General features: G+C 39.7%; 1 protein-coding gene across 2 annotated transcripts in view; it reads left to right on the top strand.

Annotated features, from left to right (window-relative positions):
- The window catches only part of GRAMD1C (GRAM domain containing 1C), a 51123-nt gene extending 30343 nt beyond the window's left edge, over window positions 1-20780 (top strand). For both annotated transcript variants that reach the window (XM_021549164.2, XM_077781222.1), the window contains exons 8-18: window positions 1122-1242; window positions 4977-5136; window positions 11630-11776; window positions 12552-12670; window positions 13716-13858; window positions 15436-15539; window positions 16231-16410; window positions 17883-17940; window positions 18447-18557; window positions 19383-19488; window positions 20573-20780. In XM_021549164.2, the coding sequence (XP_021404839.2) occupies window positions 1122-1242; window positions 4977-5136; window positions 11630-11776; window positions 12552-12670; window positions 13716-13858; window positions 15436-15539; window positions 16231-16410; window positions 17883-17940; window positions 18447-18557; window positions 19383-19488; window positions 20573-20650 (1327 nt within the window). In that variant the 3' untranslated portion in view covers window positions 20651-20780. The remainder of the gene's footprint in view (window positions 1-1121; window positions 1243-4976; window positions 5137-11629; window positions 11777-12551; window positions 12671-13715; window positions 13859-15435; window positions 15540-16230; window positions 16411-17882; window positions 17941-18446; window positions 18558-19382; window positions 19489-20572) is intronic.
- Window positions 20781-21290: the final 510 nt, after the last annotated feature.

Genomic DNA, 21290 nt, shown 5'->3' on the forward strand with positions numbered 1-21290 from the left:
AGTTTCTAAAGAGCTGCTGTAGTCTTACCAGAATGGTTGAGCTTGTAGTGAAAGGATGCAAAGGTCTGAACTGCATAGACTGTGTGTGCATAAAAACTTACCTGTGTGAATTTTCTAAAATAGTAGCAGTGCAGCTGAGGCCCCTTAGAAGAGGAGAGAGGAAGACCTTGTTCTCCCTGGATCTGCCTGGGGACCAGCATAGGGTAGCTTAAATAGCAGCCTTTTCACATGATGGTGCCTAGTCAGCACCTGTATGCCCTTGAACAGTTTGGAAGGTTTGAAAAGAATGGAGCTATGTTATTATTGAGACACTTTTTTTCTTCCCCTCATCTGTGGAGACTGAAATATTGTTTTGCCTTTTTCTCTCGATATCTGAGGTCTTAGCTTATTTTTCGTATTGTCCTCAGCTTGAATTAAGAAACAGGAATAATAATATAACAAGCTGGAATAATTGTAATAATAATGCTATTTTTTTTCAAAGAGTTGCTTTGATTTTTTTAGACAAATGTGAACTGATTTATGACCTGCCAGTGTCAATCTAATAAGAGCACTTTACATATCTCTATGTAAATAAGCATGACTCTACAAAACTGAACAATGTAATTTGTCTCTTCAGTCCTGTGTTATCTGAGTATGTTTGTGAGAAAAATACCGAGTTTGTTACAGGCTTCAAAAGATGTTCTATGAAATATTATCTGATTTTTTTTTCTGTTTGATTGGTTTGGTTTTTGTTTTGGGTTTGCTTGAGGTGTTTTTGTTTTTTGTTTTTTCTTTTAGAAAGTCAAAACTTTGCAACTTTGGAATAAGTGATGCAGGAATAAAATTTTGACACTTTCTTTACACTTTTTCTTTCCAAATTAGTTATAAGCTGTATGTTACCTCATTTCCCACAGCACTCTCTTGGTTTTATTAACCTTATGATCAGAAGATGAATGTTCTGAGAGGTGCCTGAAATGAGGAAGATGGCTCGATACTAATGAGCAATATGTGGGAAGAATGACTTGATAGTTTTTAATGTTATCTGAACAGCCATGTTTTCAATGCAAAAATCACACAAGACACTTTCTTGGGTTTCTGTGCACTTATATCTTCAAAGATGTCTTCCTTTTTGGTTTGGACAGATCCAGCATTTGTGATGATTCTGGAGAAAGAGATGAAAAAATACCCAAAATGATTGGTTTAGTTCATGAGCCCACGCTTCAAACAGAAGGAGAGTCACTCAACAGACACATATTGCCAGGAGTAAGTGCTGACACAGCCTTTCTTGCTGTTTGTAGCTGATAAGCATATGGGCTTAACATGTATCTCTGTAAGCATAGGATGAATGGAGGTTGTAACTTCCAAAGTGTTTGAGAAGTCAAGAATATTTCTTAAATTTGAAAGTGAGTGAACTTCTGTATAAGAGAATATTGTTGGTATGAGCTTCAGTAGTGTTCTGTGACTAATTAGTGCACAGCCTGGCTACAATGCTGAGGCTTATGCCCTTGTCTGTTTTTTGTTTTTCCTTTAAAAACAAAATTTCTTGGTTTTTCTAATCCAATTCCCAAGGGAAACATATTTGTGTTTTATCCAAGTGCTTTTTGAAAGTAACACCTTTTTCACTTTTAGTGCTTTCTTGCTTTTGCTACTTGTAATTTAAAAAGTTATCTCCTCTTATATTACTATCTCTCCTATACATAAGGCTTATTAAAGGGTAGTTACATTTTGTTATCCTTACCTTCAATGGTCAGTTAGTCTGCTGTTGTGAATATAAAACCTTTATTTATTTAATGCTTCAGAAGGAAGGGAAAAGCCCCCACACTTGCTATAGTAAGGATGAATTTTACCTTGATGCCTTGGGTTAGTACAGCTGAACAAGCATGAATGTCTCACTCGTGTTCACTCGTGTTGTATGAATTTGTGATTGTGTTTGGCTGGTGTGAGCAGCAAGTGCAGTGTCTGAGATTGGCACAGTGTCTTGGGCTCCTGTGTGCAGCTGTAGTCCTAAAAAGTTGCAGATATTTTCTGTTGGTTATTAGATATCCCAAAGGTCTTGGAAAAGAAAATAAACTGCTAACGCGTCTTTTATAAGCTTCACTAGGGCTGGATACTTAATTGCCGGTACTTACTCCAAGGTTTGTTTTGGAGAATATGGGGAAGGAAAAAAGCAGACTATTTTAATATTTTTTACTACCCTACCCTGTAAATCCTGTGGCTTTTGTCACTTGCTAAAACTGATCTGGAGGTTCAGTAGGATTTAAATAGTTTTGCCAAAATCCAAGTTAATGGCTAGAGACTCATATCCAGCAAAGGATATTGGTGTTTCTCAGAGGTTAAAAACATAGTTGCTTGAGTGATAGGTATTCCTCATTGAAACCCTAGCAGTATAAAACAAGATTTTTAGAGAGTTGTAAGGGAGGCCTGAGAGGACTGGGGATGCTGCTGGAATTTAGACTGTTTGGGATAACTAAAAATCTACACAGATAGCCTTAGTTTGCACTTGTCTTATTTGCGCAAGTACAAGCCATTTAAAAATTGCTGTGCCTGGAAAAGAAGCCACACCCCAAGATGTCTCTTGCAGGTGCTAAATCAAATTTGGCATCTTGGTAAGGAGGAATGCCTGGGGATTTGATCTGTAAAAATGTTAGGATTCTGCCTTGAATAAACTGTCTCTGAAAAGTCTTTTAATTATAGTGTAAAAGTGCAGTCCTAGATAAATGTGTAACTAAACTGATAAGTTTACTGTTTCAGCGTAACTAAAATGCACAGCGATTTTGTTTAGCTGTATGTGTCACTTGGCATTACTCAAGAATATCCACGCTCTTTCCACAGGCCCAGGATTGCAGCATATTTTGTGGAACCACAAAGGCAGTAGGAGGAGGCAGTAGTGCTTAGAATGTATTTATCAGAAGTCATCACACTTAACCACCTTCCCAAGACTTGAGGGCAACAGGCTTAAACCCCCCTTTGCTCTAATAGGAAAAGTAAGGCCCAAAGCTCTCATAAGAGGAAGATCTGAATAGTGGTGAGGTTGGGTCTAGTATTTGGCCCATCTTGAAAAAAATATTGTCAATGGTTGTCTGTAGTTGATTGAGGCAATTCTGTGTGGCTCATCTGCCCTCTCAGTACACATGAATGTGGGAGTTGCCTTGTTGCCTCTTTTTGCAACCATCATCTTCCCTCCTCCCCTTGTAGGGTGGCCTTCCAGTCACAGATCTTGTTGTTCACAGGCTGAAAACAAAAAAAACCCTTGGCACAGAGCTTAGCACTACTGGACTAGCTCAAGAGATAAATGCACAATAGGGAATAAATTATACATCTTTAATTCCAGCTGACAGATCTTACAATCTTTACTCTTTAGTGTGAAAAAAAAAATAACCACAAGCCAATCCAAAACCCCATTAAATCTGTGTTAAGTGTGATCAGTTATTACAAAAGCTCCAGCTTGAATCTCTTCTTCCATGACAACATGAAAAGCATTTTTTTCTAGGAACTGTTGCTTTTGCCTTCTGAGTTGAGCCTGGCTTTCCTGCTCTGCTCATGGCATAGTGAGCTGCTCTTATGCTGCTGATGGGAACCCTGCTTCACTAGATCCTGATTGCTGTCAGAATGCTATAAGAGTTTCTTGGGTTTGTGTTGGATCAGTGTGTCAATTTTTGGGCTTTTCTGTCACAACTAACTCCTTTTGGACTTCCATCTGTATTGGTATTTTGATAGTTATCGTTGGTTCTGTCCTAGATCCTGTTATGTGACTGAGTATAACATACATGGCAGCTTCTCTCAATAGGAGCATTTGTTAACTGATATGTTTTTCTGATTCAGTCTTCCTTTATAATTTTTTGACCCTGAAGGAGTACTTTTGTCTGCTTATACTGCAGTCAGATTTATACCTGTCTCTGTTTTCCAGCCAACCACCACCTAATAGCCCTTGGCTGCACAAGAAAAGTAACAGGTTTTTATTTTTTTAAAAGAAGTACAGGAAGTACATGACGACTGTTCAAGGAGTGGATGCTTTTGCTTTCTGGAGTCAATGCTGAGTAATCTTTAGGGGATGATGGTTTTGCAGATGAATCAGAACAACTCAGTTGAAGAGGCCTGATTGTGTTAACTATGGTCTACACACTGCTCTTTTGGGGCTGTGCTGCTCGTGATCCCAGATTTTCCATGGGTGGCAGTGGGGCCTTGAGGAGAGGTTTAGAATAAAAACTGATTCAAAGCTGGTAGCCAGACTTTTTGGGTGACATTTTTAGATGCACAAACTTTGTCCATAGAGTTTCCCTAGAGATTTACTTCTTCAAGTGTGCAATGGCATACATGCTTAGCTGACAGTTTTTGTTGAAGGTTAAGAGCTGCATCATTGATTCAGTGACTGATGTTCAGAGGGACTTCCTTCCTGCTTATATATTGGAGATGGCAAATTATGCTCCATTGCTCTGTTTGTGAGAAGTAATATTTTTTAATAGGATGGCTTTAGTATTTTAAAACTTCTTTTTTCAAAGGGTGATGGCATAGTACAAAATAAGAACTTTCATACATGTAATTGGGGTAATCTAATCTTGCTGAAAGAGAGCGGCAACCTGCCTTTTCATTGTGCTTCCCCTCTGGGTTTTTGGACCCTTGCTAAACTGTTAGGAAAAAACTAACCTGATGAATGTAAAGTAAATCTGTGTAAGGTTAATGAATTTATAAATGCTAATGTCGAAGCAGGGAAGGGGCCCAAACTGTGCAGATGGGTGCAAGGGGTCTGTCCCATTTAAGGGAGCTTTTGGTACCAGCAGTACATACAAATAAGTCTGTTTCTTGTTACCAGAGTTTAGTAAAATATTTAAATAAAAGGAAGAGAGGTTGGCCGGGGTAGAGGAACAAGGGGGAAATTAATGCTTGACTGTGTGGTAATTGAGCAGATAGAACTTGTGGCTAACTTTGTATGGCTGTCTTCTTTTAGAGTAACTTTCTCTTTTCTTTTTTTTTTTTTTTTCTGCTTTTGGTTGTTTCAGGTGGAGGAGTCCTCAAGTGAGAAGCAAATAAAGAGTCCTCTTCCATCTTCAGAAAGAAAACCTGCTAAGCTAGTTAGGAGCAGATCTTTAGAAAAGTCATTGGACCTTAATGAGAATGAAAATCTTCCAGAGAAGAGCAGTGCTTCAGATAGTGAAGAAGGTAAATCTCTTAACAGTTGGGATCTGTAAGACAATATGACTTGGTGTTCCATCTCACTTGTGGAGAAAGTTAGAGAACTTTCTGATCTTATGAAACTTGTTTGCTTATTTGCTTCATAGAATTGCAGCAAAAACATTTTTTATCTTCATTTCTGTGGGGAAAAAAAAAAAGTTGTTGGGTGTTTAGAATGAAAACAAAGAAATTGTGGTTTTCTTTCTCTTTTGGTGGGTAGAGAGTTGCCAACAGCTTCAACTAAAAGCTTATCGACAATGGGGTGGTGCTAATTTCAAAGATGTTTCTTTCCTTTGTTTGTATTTCTTGGAAACTGAGGGGAAACATTTCAGGCTGTACTTAAGTTTCTGAAAGATTCCCCCAACCCCCTTTCTTTACAATTATACTATCTTAAGGCTTATGGGCTTAATTGTTATTGGTGGAGTAAGCTGAGGAACTTAGTGAAAGCCCAGGGTTTCAGGAAAGTATTGTGCATATTCTGAATATGATCTGAAGATGAAAAACCTGAATGGATATCTGGCAGCAACTTTCACTCTCTGTGCTAACAGTATCTTAATGGATCCTAATACACAAACCTCATAACTCATATCTCATTACCCAATACAAGATAGAAGAAACTCGAGTACCTTGATGAGAGACTTGTGCCAAGGTCTGTCAGTGCTTGTCCTGTGGTCCCACAGGTGTCCCTGACAAGTTCTCACTTTTCTGTGGTGAGATTTTCACTTACCCTGAGGAGGTTCTCTGTGCCAAAGGGCTGTAGTTGTTCAGACTGATCACTGAACATTGGTGGATATTCTGTAATATCTGAATCTTGGATTCTGTAAATGCCCTTAAAGTGAAGTGTGCACAACCTATATTGGTTCCAAGGTTATATGGTAGGGAGAAAATAAAAGACAGAAAACCCCAACAGTAACACTGTGCTCAGTAGCAGCTGTGTATTTCTTTCATGTGCAAAGAGAACTTACTTCATCACTTGTTGGCAGGAATAGAACAGTTCAGTTAATTGAAGGCAGTTCTTAATCTCACTGAGAAATTTTGTGTCTTGTAGTTTCAGAGTTGACAACTGAAGTTGTTTACAGGTGTCGTTATGGGGGGGATTGTTGAGGTGTATAGGAAAGCTTTCAGAATTATGGATTGAGTTGGCTGCCTTCAAATTGTGATTTTTGTCTGGGGATATGCTTATATTAAATTAACTTTGCTGTTGCTCCCCCATACTGTTTCTGTGTTGGCTTGAGTTCAGATTCAACTCAATGCATGTCATGATCATTTTTGTGACTATACCTACTTAAACAGGCTATTCTCCTACACACTTAACAAGCTTCACAAATTAATTTACTCTTTTGCAGGTGTATCTCATAAAGCAACAGAAAGTTCTTGCCTGTGGATGTTTTAGATATTTTGCAGCTTTCCTATCTTCCTATTGCTATATCTCTCTTCTGTCTCTGTATTTTATTTTTTATGGCAAAGGTCTCCAGTGAAACTGATTAAAAAGTAGTCCTGTTGTCTTTCCTGCTGCTAGTTGCCTAAACAATAGCAGTAAATATTCCCTGTCATGCCTGAATTAGTGATGTTGAATAAATAGAGCGTATTAAACTGGAGATATCTCTTTAATAAGAAGACCACTGACTTCATGCTGCCTTTCTTATTTTGTTTCCCTCCCCAAGACTAGTATTTTTTTATTCAGAGCAGGATTTTCTAGACTCACAACATTAATCTTTTCTCTCAGAATCTTCATGCTTAGAATTTTTTCTTCTATTTCTCTGTCTGTTTTCTGTTGCAGTTGCCCCACACTCTTACAAGGTGAATTCCTTCATGCAAATGAAACTACCTTTCCTACATGGCAAAGGTTTACCCATGTGAATAATTTCTCTTGTGTTCTCTGGCTCATACTCAGGCTGCCCAAGGAGGTGTCCTGGCAAATAAGGTGAGGGGCAAGCTCAAGACTGTTCTTCACAACATTAATTCCCTTGTCTTAAGCAGTTTTCACCTTGGGGATGGGGGGTCTGCATCCCACTGTGCACCACTGGTCTATTGACCTGCATCTTGGTGTTTTTGTCCAGTTCCATAAATCAGAGTATAAATCCTGAGCCATGACAAATTTTTAGCTAAGCTAAACATTAATATCTTTGGCCTTAATTCTAAATTTCAGAAAACAGATTTTAGTTCAAGCATAGAATACATGTTTTCAACACAGGGCCTTTATAATTTCCTCAAGGCTCTTTAATATATAGGGTGGTTTGTTTGTTTGTCTTCAATGACCATGTTCAGCAACATTAAATACTTCAAAGAAAGAAGGGGGAAGCAGGATATAGGGAAAACAGTATTTTTTTGCTAGAAGGCTCTACTGTATACAGGGAGATCACACATTTCTGTTCTTCTGGTGTAACATGACAGACTTACTGGTGGTTATTAGTGTGTACTAATGACCACCTTAAATGTGATCTGCAGGAGAGCATAACTGCCTGCACCGTGGTGCTGGACGATGGCCACAGCAGAGGCTTGGTTGCTTGCAGATAGTGGTATATAGGACATACAATGTTTAAAATACAGGACAGTTGAAATTAGGTTCAGCCCTGTGTTAGTTGTACCCCTCTTCCCCCCAGTACAACATTTTGGATATACATTGTATGTAAGGAAGAGCAATCCTGTTATCTTATTGGCATTTTAATCAAAATACTAAAAGGATATATTTTGTTGAAAAAATAAATTATAAAAAATAAATTAAAAAAAATATATATACCTTGGTGTTTGGAGGATATATGTTTAAGTCACCTGAAGGCAAAAAGTGGTGGGGATTTTTATCTTGTGAACTGGAAAAAGCTAGCATTATGACAATACTTAGTAGCTCCCCAAGATAATTCTGTACTTAAAGTATAGGAGAGTTCTCTGAAAATGGTTAATACTGCTGATACAGTCTTTAAATAGATGATGTCTGGAATGTGTTCAGTTCCAGGAATTGGTTTTATTCACTTGTTTTCAGGTGTATTTGGTTAAAAGCTTCTACTTACATATCTTTAATGCAGCCTGTAATTTTTCCCCATCCCCAGCAATATAGAAATATCCAACAGTGCTAAGATGTGCATACATACTTTTTAAAAGTCCTGATCCTCCCCTATCTCTGTGGAGTGGAAAAATCAACCTTCTTACTAATTTATTTGATAGCCTCTGCTCTTACTGGTTCAACTTTCTTAATTTGCTTATGGTATGTGGTTAGCTTTTTGCTGTTGGGTGTTGAGGGGAATTTAATAACAATGTTTTTCTTGCTGCCCCTTCCACCCCCTTCCATTTTTTGTCTCTTTTTTTTTTTTTTGCACTGTAGATGTCTGCTGCATAATGGTATTATATTCAAATATTATTTCACAGCTTGCCTTGCAGTGATGAAAATGACCTTAGGAAGTGCAAGGCAATACTGGGTGAGAGAATAGACCTGCTGTTGTTAGGCTGAACCAGAACACTCGGGGTAATGTGTTTACTTCTGTGGTTTTGGGTCCCTAGGGATCCTTACCTGAAGTCAGAGTAATCTCATGTTCTTTTAGCAGACAGCTCCAATTCAGCTATAAATGTATTCAGGTTAAGAAAGTTAGTGTTGATAATTGTATGCTGCTGAGGGGTTAGAACAGCACTGAAAGTGAAGGACTTAAACTGATACCTCTGTATTTGCATGAAACATTTTGTTAATAAAGAACATTTGAAGCCAGTCTTAGGTAAAATGCTTTATGTTGCCCTGCTGTTGTGAAAAACAAAGGCAGATACAAGTTTACCTGTGTAAAGTGAAACACTAGACAAACATGCATCTTCACTTGTAGCAGAGATAAGTGGTTAAAGCTGCTTGTTGTTGTCCGAATTGCAAGTGTATAGTGTGTGCTTATTTATTGCTATGCTACTGTTTGTGGTCACTACAAAATTTATCTGTAGAAATTTAGGATTTCTACAGATAAATTTTAAGAAGCCCAGATGGAAGTGACTTGAAGCTCTTGGTATATCCCTGCTAGTTGGTTCCACAAATGTGGAACTTGCAGTGTTTATACACACATGAATCTTCCAGACCCATTATCCAAAGACTTTACAATTTTTCTGGAGAGCAGCTGTTTGAATCCTAGCATCTAAAATAGCTGATGGATCTGATATGTAAACCAAGGTTTAGCTTTGATTTTCTGATTACTGCTGTATGTGCAGTATGCTAACACATACTGCTGCATGTGCTAACAACAAAAAAACCCCTTTCTTTCTTCCAAGAGCTGAGAGGATTGTAAGCAGAAAACATATTTCTCAATAGATTACTCATACACTTGACACTTCATTGACTACTCCTTATTAGAGACATGACCATATAGAGCTAGTGTAGGCAAATTAATTTATGGGAAGTTTTGTATAGACCTGTGGGTGCTTTTTCTTCAGACTCGCTAGAAAGAGGACAGATTCAGAGTAATAGAGCTTAGTAGCAAGATCTGCACCTTAAGGTAATAAAGCATGGGCTTTGTAAATATCACAAGTTGCCCTGGCTTACCAAATTACTTTGCATCAGCAAAGAAATAGTAGCTGTCCTCAGGCATTTCAGGTGAATGTGAAGTTGAGTTGTTTAGCTCAGGCTCTCTGGGGCAGAGGTAACTTGTGTTATCTTGTGTTTGCTAAGACATATACAAATAGCTGACAAAGCTGATCTGATGCTTATCTGGTGGCTTGATCATGTGTCTGGGTGTCTTTATTTTTTTTTTTTTTTAAGTAGTAGCAGATTCCTTGGGCATGTCAATGTCCAGCTGAGTAGCACTCAACCATAGTAACTAGGTTTGAATTGCCTGGTAGCTGATGCCATGCTAGCTGATGCACAGTAGGCAGGGGGGATGTAAGAATCAGTAATTGAAACTTCCTGTCTCTTAGCAAAAGAGAGGATGTGGGGAGTGCACACTGAAAGGAGAGATCTGTAATGTTCAGGTCTTGTTAAATTAGATCAAACTTACAGTTCACTTGGCCTACCTTTTGTTAGATTGATTAGGAGAGAAAATACAGTGAGAATAAGCAGAAAACTTAGGCTGAATTTCTGGCTTCCTGCAGAATGTTTCAGCACAATAGAATTCATATTCTATGTGTAATGACTGTGTATTCACTGGTTTAATAGGCCGCTTGAAATGTGTGTTTGCTTTCTGTCCCTTCTCATAATTGTGTGGAATTACAATTGCATAAGCAGAACATGGCACGGAGAGAAAGTCAGTCTCTGCAAGTATAAAAATACAGCACTCACACTTCACTTTTGGGGTCCTACTCTGAAGCCTGATGAGATCAAGGAGAGCTTTTTTGGAGGCAGATGTTCTAACAGGCTTCTACCAGGCTAGGAGCAGAACTAAAGAGGGAGTCTGCTCAGTCAGGACTGGGTTTCCTTGGGGACTGCTGTGGTTGTTCAGTTGGTGCATTTGCCTTATCAATACTGACTGCTACCAAGCTAGTAATGTTTTAAGTGCTGTAACCTTAGCCTGCAGGCAGGTTGTGAACTACAGTGTGATATTCAGTCTCCCTTTGCATTCGTGGCTGCCACTGACCTTTCCTAGCCCTGAGCATTCATTTGTATCAGTTGAAAGGTTGGCCATCCTGACTTGTGTCTTTCTGCTGTAAGATTTGCTTTTGGGCTGCTTGTTTCATTTTAGTGGTGCTGGGGGGGGGGGGTGGGGGGGAGGCGGCTTGTTTGTCTTGCTGGTAATTATAGTTTAGGATTGATTTGTTTCTAAAGCATAAGCAGATTGAGTCGAGAATGGCACAGGAAGCTGCTTGCCCTCCAGGATTATCGTTCTATCCCTTATCTCTTGCCAGTGCGCCTGAGAAAACCACAAAGCTGAGTCATGCCAGCAACCACCGAGAAGCAGAAATAGCAAAGATCAGTGCTGCAGCCACAGAATGCCACTGAGGTGCTCAGTGGCTTTGAAATAGATGATGGCATTTGAGCCTCTCTGTGCATTTTTGGGGACTACAAAATGGAGCAGGGTATCCCTTGTGTTCCTGTACAATAGGTATGGAGTGAAGAACTGTTTGGGAGTCTACCTGGTCCCTTAGACTGTGGACCTTGCCAGTATTACAAGTGTTAAAAGCAGAATTCTGAAACCAGACACAAGAAGAAAACTGTTATGGTTTTACTGTCCTTCTTTCTTGTCCCTTGTACAATAGACACACATATTAATGAAAATTATGCTCTTTCCCCAGTGTTTCTTGCAGGATTAGTAAAATACTGAAGGCAGAATTAAAGGGTTGGTGCCTTTTGCTGTTAATTTATCAATTGACACAGGAAAGTGGTGGTAGGGGTGTGTATTTGAGAATCAGCTCTGGACTTTGTTCTTGAAAGCAACCTACCATTTGCTGCTACCCTTACTGTGTTTCTGAGAGTGAGAAACAAATGCTGATGCAAGCTTGGGAAAGATTTAAGCTTTAATAAAGGCTAGAATGCTATCAAGGTTATGCATAATACTGTTCTTAACCTGATCTCTGTCTTTCTTAGCAGTGAAGGAGACTGTCTCTGACAATGATCTCTATGGGAGACTTTTTATAAACAGAGTTTTCCACATCACTGCAGACAAGATGTTTGAAATCCTTTTCACCAATTCTCACTTCATGCAGAGGTTTCTTAATTCCAGGAGTATAGTAGGTAATAAACTCTTCATCCTTCTGCCTGTTACAAGCTACCCTGAAAATTTTTACCTCTAAGAGTTGCTAAATAGTACTAAGTTGAATTTTAAGTTTTTCCTTGCTTTAAAAGAATTTTAAAGCTTTAAAGTTTCACTATGAAAGAGAATATTTAAAGCTAGACTATTGTTTCCCTAGGTATGCACATTTTGGAGTAAAAACCTCATTTCAGTGCACCACAAAACTGCACCTTAATGCCTGAATTTTGAGTAGGTTAAATACTCAAAATTGATGCATTCTGGCATATTTCTGATTACACTGTGTCTCAGAAATAGTGAAATTTCTATGGCTGGTACACAGGCAAAAATCACTGCATCCTCCTAAACGATACTCACAGGCTTTAATTTTCTGGATGAGTAGATTTTATTCACTGAGACCGTAAGAACAGAAAATCAAGTCAAAAAGGTATATTTATTCAGTGTCAGCTGGGAAGATAATGTGGCAAAAGTTTTTGACAATGCTAAGTGAACCTATTCAACTTTAAGCAAATGGGAAATGGCATATTTTCATTTAATTGCTTACTCTTTTCTCCACCCTATTTCAGTAGATTAAGGCTCAGCTATCCAGAGCCTCACCTTTGTTTATTAGCAAACCAGATGGGTATGGTTTTTCCTGGAAAAACCCCACAATTAACTGGAACCAGTTTTCTGTCTTTTCCCTCTACTCCTGCTCTCAAACTCTTAAGACATGATAAGACAGGTAATTTTTATGTGAGATTTTGCATACTTCTCATCTAGATGCTGTATCAACCCCTTGGAATAGAGACTCCAATGGCAATCAGTTGAGGACTTTGACGTACACTGTAACGATTAACAATCCGCTCTGTGGGAAGTTCACAACTGCAACTGAAAAGCAGGTACTGTGTGCATGTGTGTGTCTGTCTGGTGCCCTTTAAAGCAAGGGACAGGTCAGTTCTATGGTCAGTCAGAGTTCTGTGAACTGAATGTGCATCTGCAGCTTAAAGCATTACTAAGCCTTACTGAGCCAATGCTTATTAAATGAGAGAGGCTTTCTACCTTTACAGATGGCTGTAAACTCCCATGAAACTCGTGGGGGAAAGTATTAACATCTCTTAGGAACTGGAGGGTGAAAAGGCACAATTAAAGGCTTTCAGTGTCCACTTCTGGCCTCCCCAGTATGAGAGGTGAAGAGCCTAACAAAGGGCCACTAAGATGATGAAGGAATTGGAGCATCCCATATGAGCAATGGCTGAGAGCTGGGAATATTCGGCCCAGAGAAAAGAAGACTCAGGGGCATCTTAAAATTTATAGAAGCAACTGAAGGAGGGTGCAAAAAATTCTGAGTAAGGCCACAGATTTCAGTGGTGCCCAGTGACAGGAGCAGAGCTGATGCACACAAACTGAAACACAAGTGATTCCTTCTGAACATTGGGAAACACTTTTACACTGTGAGGGTGACTGAACAGTGGAACAGGTTGTCCATAGAGATTGGGTACCTCCTTCCTTGGAGGCATTGGAAAGCCACCTGGACATGGTCCTGGGCAACCAGCTCTAGATAGTCCTGCCTGAGTTCTTGGAGAAGACAAGCACCAGAGGTGCCTTCCAGTCTCAACCCTTTTGTAGTTATGCTTTGGGAAAGGTCTCAAAAGCTCTGGTCATGAGGCAATGGCCAGCCTTGTATCTGGTATTTGAGGTGGCAGTGGGGAAGTCCTGATGCTGCCAATGTTTGCTCTAGCAGGAGGCATCTTCTCTTTTCCCACCCCACCTATATTTGATGTTCTTAACTGGTTTTTATAGTGGTTCTTCAGGCTTTCTCTCTCCTTGAGTTCACTTGAAGTTGGTTGAACCAGCCTAAGGAACTCAGGCTGAAAGGGTGAGGAAGGGAGGAGAAATTTGTGTACCATGAATATACCATCTTAATTTTATTTTCTTTTTTGATAGATCCTCCATAAGCAGAGCCAGAAAGGTCAGTCTTACCAGGTGGATGCTGAGGTACTGACCCATGACGTGCCCTACCATGATTATTTCTACACTGTGAACAGATACTGCATCAGCCGCACATCTAGTCACAAGTGCCGCTTACGGTGAGCCTGTATGCTGCATGGGGGGAGGGCAGAAGCCAGGGCAGGGATGTTCTGAGTTGGTGATCACTTAAAGATCTGCCAGCAGCACAGAGAATGTTAGGTTCTCTTCTGAAAAATAAGCTTAATTTATTTCTTGTCACATGTATGCTGTGCTTGGATCTCATTAATATAATGAGAAATTAACTTGAGATGTGACTCTGAGGTATGGAACTCATCTACAAGACTGAACTGGGTCCTGACCAGCCTTGTGTTCTTGAGTGCAGCTGTGTGAGTGGGAGAAATTGGAAAAAAATTGAGATACTTTATTAGAAGGTTTCCCAGACATCCTTGCTGAGGGCCTGTAGAGGAGAATGGTTTCACAGGAATGTGCAGGGAAGATAGAATGTACTTCATTTTGCAAGGAGGGTACTCGAACTCTATCTAGATATGGAATTTCCTCTCCCATTTGTTGAAAACATTTTAAGTGGTGCTGTCTTTAGTAAGAGCTTTTTTCTCAAACTTAATCAGTACCCAGGAAAGGTTAGCAAGCCTGGATTCTATTTTGGCTAATCTCAGGCAGTAAAACTACTGAAATCTCCCTCTCTACTGGGAGAAGGGAAGGAAGGTCCTTGAAAGACTGCTTTGGATTTTTTTGAGTGAATCATTATTTTTCTTTGAGACCTAGATTTGTTTTTTCTAAGACACGTGACAGCCCTAGGATAAGAGCAAAAACCTAGGTGCATGTGGTGCACAGAGCATACATGTATAGAACAGAAGGCATGTGGTGATGTTACAGCTGGCCTTACTAAACTGTGTTTAAAATGGCTCGGAAACTCTATTTGAAAGGAGTTTTGTTATACCATACACAGTGGGCTTAAACTGATTTGGAGGATTACTTAAGTTGAAAAAAGTGTATTCTAGGATGGTCTTCTTGACTGAAATCAAGGACTTTTTCCTTTATGAATACCTTTGGGATTCATTCAGTTACAAGCATGCCTCTGAAGGATTCTAGTCCAATTCATTTTTTAATCTGGAAGCAGTATTGATAGCAGTATTGATTAGCTTTACCTGAGGAATGCAAGTAATGCACAGTAGGAATGTCATTTCCTCCTCTGTCATACTCATGGAAATATAGATTTTAATTTCTGTCTACTCAGGGTAGGATGTGAGCACTTGATGTATGAGTTGTGATAAAGAATTTCACCTTCTGCTATTGTAGTGCCCATGTAATATATCATGTGTACATATACAAAGTAAAAATTATGACTTTATTATCTGGAAGCCTTTTAAATGTGTGTTAAAATGAGAATGCTTCAGAGGGTGGAAATAATCTGGTAGTCTGAGTCTGAAGGAAAACATTCCAAAATGTTTCCCATACTTTGGACATTTTGATTTTGATGCTTTAGCTAGAGATGTCTTTGCTACTGTCTGTCTCTTGCATTTTTCAATGAAAGTGCTGCCCAGCTGGAGAGCAATGGCAGTTCCAGTTGGTATTGCAGATTTTAGACATAAACTGGAGGCTGCTTCTGATAAGAGACTTCTGCTATCACTTTGCCGCCTTTAAGAGTATTTTTCCATTATTGCATTCTGTTTTCTAGGGTTTCTGCAGAAGTGAAGTACAAAAAACAGCCTTGGGGCCTTGTCAAGTCTGTAATTGAGAAGAATACCTGGGGAGGAATACAGGAAAACTTCAAACAACTTGGTGAGGCATTTTTTTTTCCTTTGTGCTGGACTAAGCAGGCTACTTTTGCTGTGTATGTTTTTGTGTCTCTCAAACCTGGCTCCTAGAAGAATGGCTTGAAATAAAGGCAACACCTAAGCAGTCTTAAAGACAGAACTTCCTGTCATCAATGTATCTGCCAGCTCCAGGGTATGAAAGAAGCCTTGTGGCTAACAAGGGGCTCTTGTGTACCTGGCCATAATGGCTTTCAGAAAGAAACACAAGGAGCAGCAGGAAAGCTGTTATTCTTAACTGCATCTGCTTATCTCTAAGAATTTCCTTGACTGTGCATATGAGAAGAGAAGCAGTAGCACTTGGCAGGCTCCATGAATGTCTGTTCACAGGCTGGCCAGCCACTGCTGCAGCCTCAGAGTCTAACACATTTTCTAGCCTCAGTCTAACAGCATCTTGCAGCGCTCTTCCATCTGCTGTCTGGCATAGCATTGAACAATCCTGCCTGGGCTGAGTGTGTTCACCTCTGCAGAGTGTTCCAGGTGCCCTCTAGAAAATAGAACAGGGGTGGAGGTCATGGTGTAGTTTGCCAATTACCTGCTTCCAGTTCATGTACTGGAAGGTGTGTTTGTTCCTCTCATTGCCAGTTTGTATATCTCACAATTTGTCTTCAGCTTTGTTTTTGACAGTTTGGTAACCTTTTATTTTTTTTCCACTGTAGAATCAGATCTCCTAATGGAGGAATATGCAATTAATCAATCCATAGAAGACTCTGGGAAATTACTTGCTTTGAGACGAAGGCGACGCACTTTACACCGGGGTTTGGCAGAATCACTTCCCAAACGCTCTTCCCAACATTCCTCTGGTGACATGGGAGTAGAATCCCAGGGCAGCTTAATAGGTAGGAATTTTTTATATCAAGTTTTTTCCAAAAGGTATGTTCAAGAAAGTATAAGTCTTAAAATAGTGCAAGAGTAGCACTTGTGTATATATTGCTCTTGTCTGTGATAGCAAATGCTTTAACAAGTTCAAGCTTCTTCAAGCTTGTATAAAGTATATTCAGAGCACGCATGATCACTTTTAGCATGAGTGTCTCTTGAAATGAGAGCTAATATCACCTTCAATTTTAAAGCAAACAAAAATCATCCAAAATCTTGAATACTGCTCTGCATCTGCAAAGGTTTGAAAATGAGATTGGATCAGGGGAAAAAAACCTGATTCTTGTAAAGTTTTTGAATTTTTTTTTTCTTCAAATAACTGCACACACAGGTCATGAGTTGATTGAACTTTGCCACTTGCCTCTGTCATCTCAGCTTTGTTTATTTATTTTTAATGGTAAGAAGTCTGTTTCATATGCTTCTGTAATTTCTGGGTCAGTGAAGCATTTCTTGCAGTTCTACTGCCCTTAGGCACAACAGACTTGGCCATCAGCATATACAATGTTAGTTTCACCTAGAGAGAGTAGGAACATCTGTGCACTAGTTTGCACCAGGGAATGGTGGATTCCAGGACAGAATCTGAATTGTAAACAGTGAGGTAGGAGCAAGTACACTTACCTAAAGAGGGAGACAACACTGAGTATAGATAGCACTGAGAGAATATTTCGATCAGCAGCGTGTGTAAAGGACTCTTTATCTATGTGACATTACTTCCTAATGACTTAATTTTGCTACTGTTGTGCCACCTTTTCAGATGAGCATGTCTGCGTGTACACTACAGCTTTGGTATGTCTTTTGTGCAGGGCAGGATGTGCAAAATTAATTGTATTTAAAGATCAGTGTGCCCACAGTGATAACTGCTCGGTTTGGAGAGAACATGTACACTCTGCCCCTCAGTGTCTGATCTCTGTTGCCTTCTGCATAGCAGATGGCCTCTTGCAGGGCTGTTTTCAAGACAATAGATAAACCAAGTAGGGATGGGACAAGTTACAGGAAAATGTGACTGATATTGGTTGTCAGAAAGATAAATGTGAGGAGGAACACAAGCAGGAGAGAGAGCCACACCTGTCTGCTGTGTGTGACTAGCAGCACATATGCCTGTTAGTAATAGATGGACTGCAACCTTCTCAGGCTATTCAGCTTTAATGTGACCATGCCCCAGCATTGTGTTCTCCCCAGCACAGTGGGTAGGGGGAATTTTGATGGAAAAGCCTGATTGTTCAGCCAGCTTCAGAGATGACTGCAAAAATGCCTTGGTGAATTTGGAGGTGATCCTGTGCACCTACATGACCTGATTTTTTTTTTTTTTTTTTCCTATCAGAAGTTATTGAGCTATTCTGTGTGAAGTGCTGTTCATTGACATGTATCTATCTACAGACATCCTTTAGGAATGTCTTTAGTACTTTTTAACCTCCTTCTCTTCCATGCCCTATAGGAAGGAAAAGAGATGCAGTAAGTAGGACCACCACCATCATTGTAGTAATGAGTGTCTTGTAAGTACTCACTTGCATTAAAGTGTTGCTTGGCTAAACTCATCTTGGTTTTTATCTGTATTTCTTCCTCATTTGCATGTTAAGATTACATGTAGCATGATAAACTAATTTGAGTGGAACATGTGGGTATGAAAGGGGAATGGATTGACTTGGAAATGACTTGCAGAATGAAAATGCTAACTTGTCAGACTAGTCTACCTTACAGGTTTTCTTACAGGTCTGATCCTATTAAAAAAATAAAGTCTAGTATCTACTAATTCCTAATTTTAAAAGTTCCAAGAAGAGATACTACTGTTATTTGTTTGCCATTACCCAGCTTAATGGTAGCTGCTAAGAATTGTTCAGATAGATATTAATTTTCAGTATAGTGCTGCCCTACATCTTTTTTCTCCCAGGATGCTGGGAGGATTCTGTTTCCTTAGCTGTCTTTAGCTATGATCTTGTGTTTGTAGCACTGCAACAGAAATTGTTGCAAAACTTGATTTTTTGTTCTCTTCTATCTACAGTTTGCTGCTCTTGGTCCTGCTGAATATAACACTGTTCCTCAAACTCTCAAAGATAGAGCATGCAGCCCAGTCCCTTTATCATGTCCAGCTTCAGGAGGAAAGCTCTTTGAAGTAAGTTGAATTCACAATCTTTGCTTGCTTTCTTCTTCAGCTTATGTGAGAATCTGATCTAAAGAAATAAATTATAAACAATGAAATTGAGTGGCAAGTTTTCAGAAGTGGCTGGGGCTTGCTGTACTCCTGTGGTCTATGCTGAAATCCAGTGACATGTCTGACTGCATCTTGCAGTAATAAATTTCTTCTTTGACAGGCTGTTTTGGGAGAAATGTTAACCTTAGTTTTGCATTTATCAGCCTGCTGTGACTCATCTTCTGTGAATATCATAGTGCTGATCACAGAACCGAAGTGTACATCCTGTGTGAACCAGCATGTTCTCAAATGGAATGTTAAAGATTCATTTAGCTTTTTAGCTTTCCTCTGTAAGTCTCCTAAATCTCCTCTCCTTCACAAACTTCATGTTAGGTGCCTTTTGTACTCAGACACAGAAAAATGTTGCTTCCTCTAGAATACAGTATCAACAAAAAAGTTAAAAACCATATCCTGATTTTGAGTGTGGAAGGGGTGTGGGGACCTCCCATAGTGACCATCTCAGAACTGGTTAGAGCAACTTTCTTCCTAAGAAGGATCTTGCTCCCAGAAGTGTGGCGCTCACATTGTAAACATAATGTGAGCACAGTTTTTTCTTGGTGGCTGTTATCTGCAAAGGTCTGAGGTACTAGTTTCAAGAAAACAGGGATTGCAATTCAACTGCAGGCAGCTTTGTATGTGGCTTTTGTAAGAGGATGCTTTGAGCAATGGTGGCACAGAACAATTGCTTTTAAAAAGGCATTAAGGTGCTTGTTTCATGTTTCTGATGTAATATCAAATCTTTTTCAGCATATCCCCAGAAATTGTATCAAAAGAGGAGATGCCTCAATATGATAAGGAACAGGTTAAACATGTGAAGGGAGTTTTAAGAGACTCAATTGAAATGCTTGAGCAGGTAGGTCTGAAAATCCTGGTGATGTTCTTGTTTCTCAACAACTCAGGTTTTCTCCCTTGTATTATCATAGCTTTTGTTTGATGTAGTCTGGTGCTAGATAAAGTTTTCTTGATCTGTTTTGCCCTAGTCTTGAGTTTAGTTAATAGGCAGTGATTATGTTTCTGATGTTTTGGGTTGCTTTGGTTTTGAATTTGTTTCTTGGAGGGTTGGGGTTTTTTTGGTTGGTTGCTTTTTGTTTGGGTTGGTTTGTTTGTTTGGGGATGGGTTTGTTTTGGTTTAATTATTAAGTTGAGGAAAGCTGAAGGGGGAGTTCACATGTACCTTTCTCCATCATTTGCTTTGTTCTTCCATGCACTAAAGGAGGTTAGAAAAATAAGCCATTTTTTATACTCTTCGCTTAGGGGTGTCTCTGCATGCACAACTGCCATTAATCTATTAATTAACCACTTTGATCCTAACTTGAAAAAGCCCGAGTGCTGGAAGTTTCACGTTAGAGACAAAATTTAGAGCCCTTTTTATTTTCTCTGCTTACTATCCAAACAATTCCTAATTCTGAAGTGTTAAGTGCTTTTTGAACAAACAGTGTAAAAAGAAAAAAAAAAGTGAGAATTTAGCCACCTTTTTCATCCAGAATAACACTTCTTGTCTGGAAGTCCTGACACATCTTAATGCTTGCTACCTTATATTTTTTGAGGGTTGTCAATAATCTAAACATGTTTTATGCACCAAAATGCACTAGGAGGGCCAGGTAGCAAAAGAAAATTCATGTCGTGCTGCCATGTTCCTCGGAGTATTGCACTGAACATTATCTGTGACTAAAAATGAGTGGGGTAGTTTATCTACTGTGCTGTTGTTTGGTGAGGTGTTAAGACTTTATCATCCTGGATGGTTAGTATTTATAAGCTCCAGAGTGTAGCTGTTAGGAGAGCACAGTAAGCCAACTGTTTATGGAAACAGGGAGGAGGAAATCACATGAAAATCTTTAAAAGAAAAGGAGGAGGGAGACTTTTTTTTCCTGGTATCACTCACCCATGCAGGAGACTGACTTAAGGACTTGGTGGGGGGGCGGATTGTATCTTCACAGCTGAAGATTTCCCTCTCCATGCTCCAAAGAAGCTTTGACCACTTGAACAGGACACAGAGCAGCAAGACTGAGAGTTAATAGCCACATCAGCTTTTCATTCAAGACATTAGAAGAACAAGTGTGTGTGAGGACTTGCGGGGTAGGGACTGTAACTGTCTCCTCTGGACTCTTTACTGTTGCACAGAATAAAGGTTTGTGGAAGAAGTAAGTTGGGTTCTGCATTGCCATAGCTTGGTAGTCCTGTCTCTCCTGCCAGCCTTCTACTCTGGGGAGTCTCCATTCCAAACAGTGCAGAGCTCTTGGATCCATTCCAGGTTGAGTGAGCGAGGGCAGCTGTACTGCTGGTGAATGTATCTGAACATTTCAGAGGGGGAAAAACACCCTCAGCAGAGAACCGGGCTCATCTCTTATGAAATTGCAGCTTTTTATGTCAGCGTAGAAAATGACCATCAGTGAAGAGTGCTTTGGAGAAAAAAGAACGTTAGTGGATTGACAGCCACAGGATCTTCATCGGCTGTTTTTAGCCATGAGGACCTTGTGAAACAAGTCACCATCTTAAGGATGAATACGCCTAAGGTTAATTAACAGGAAAGAGTTTGATATCTCTTACATACTGCAAGCTTTGGCAGGCTGCCTTCTGCCATATGTTTCCAGCTTTCCCAGAGAAATTTCAGCCCTCGGTGTTTTCCCTCCGTCAAGGGCTGTGCTTCAGTGCTTC

Source organism: Lonchura striata, chromosome 2, assembly GCF_046129695.1.
Source record: "Lonchura striata isolate bLonStr1 chromosome 2, bLonStr1.mat, whole genome shotgun sequence".
NCBI lineage: Eukaryota > Metazoa > Chordata > Aves > Passeriformes > Estrildidae > Lonchura > Lonchura striata.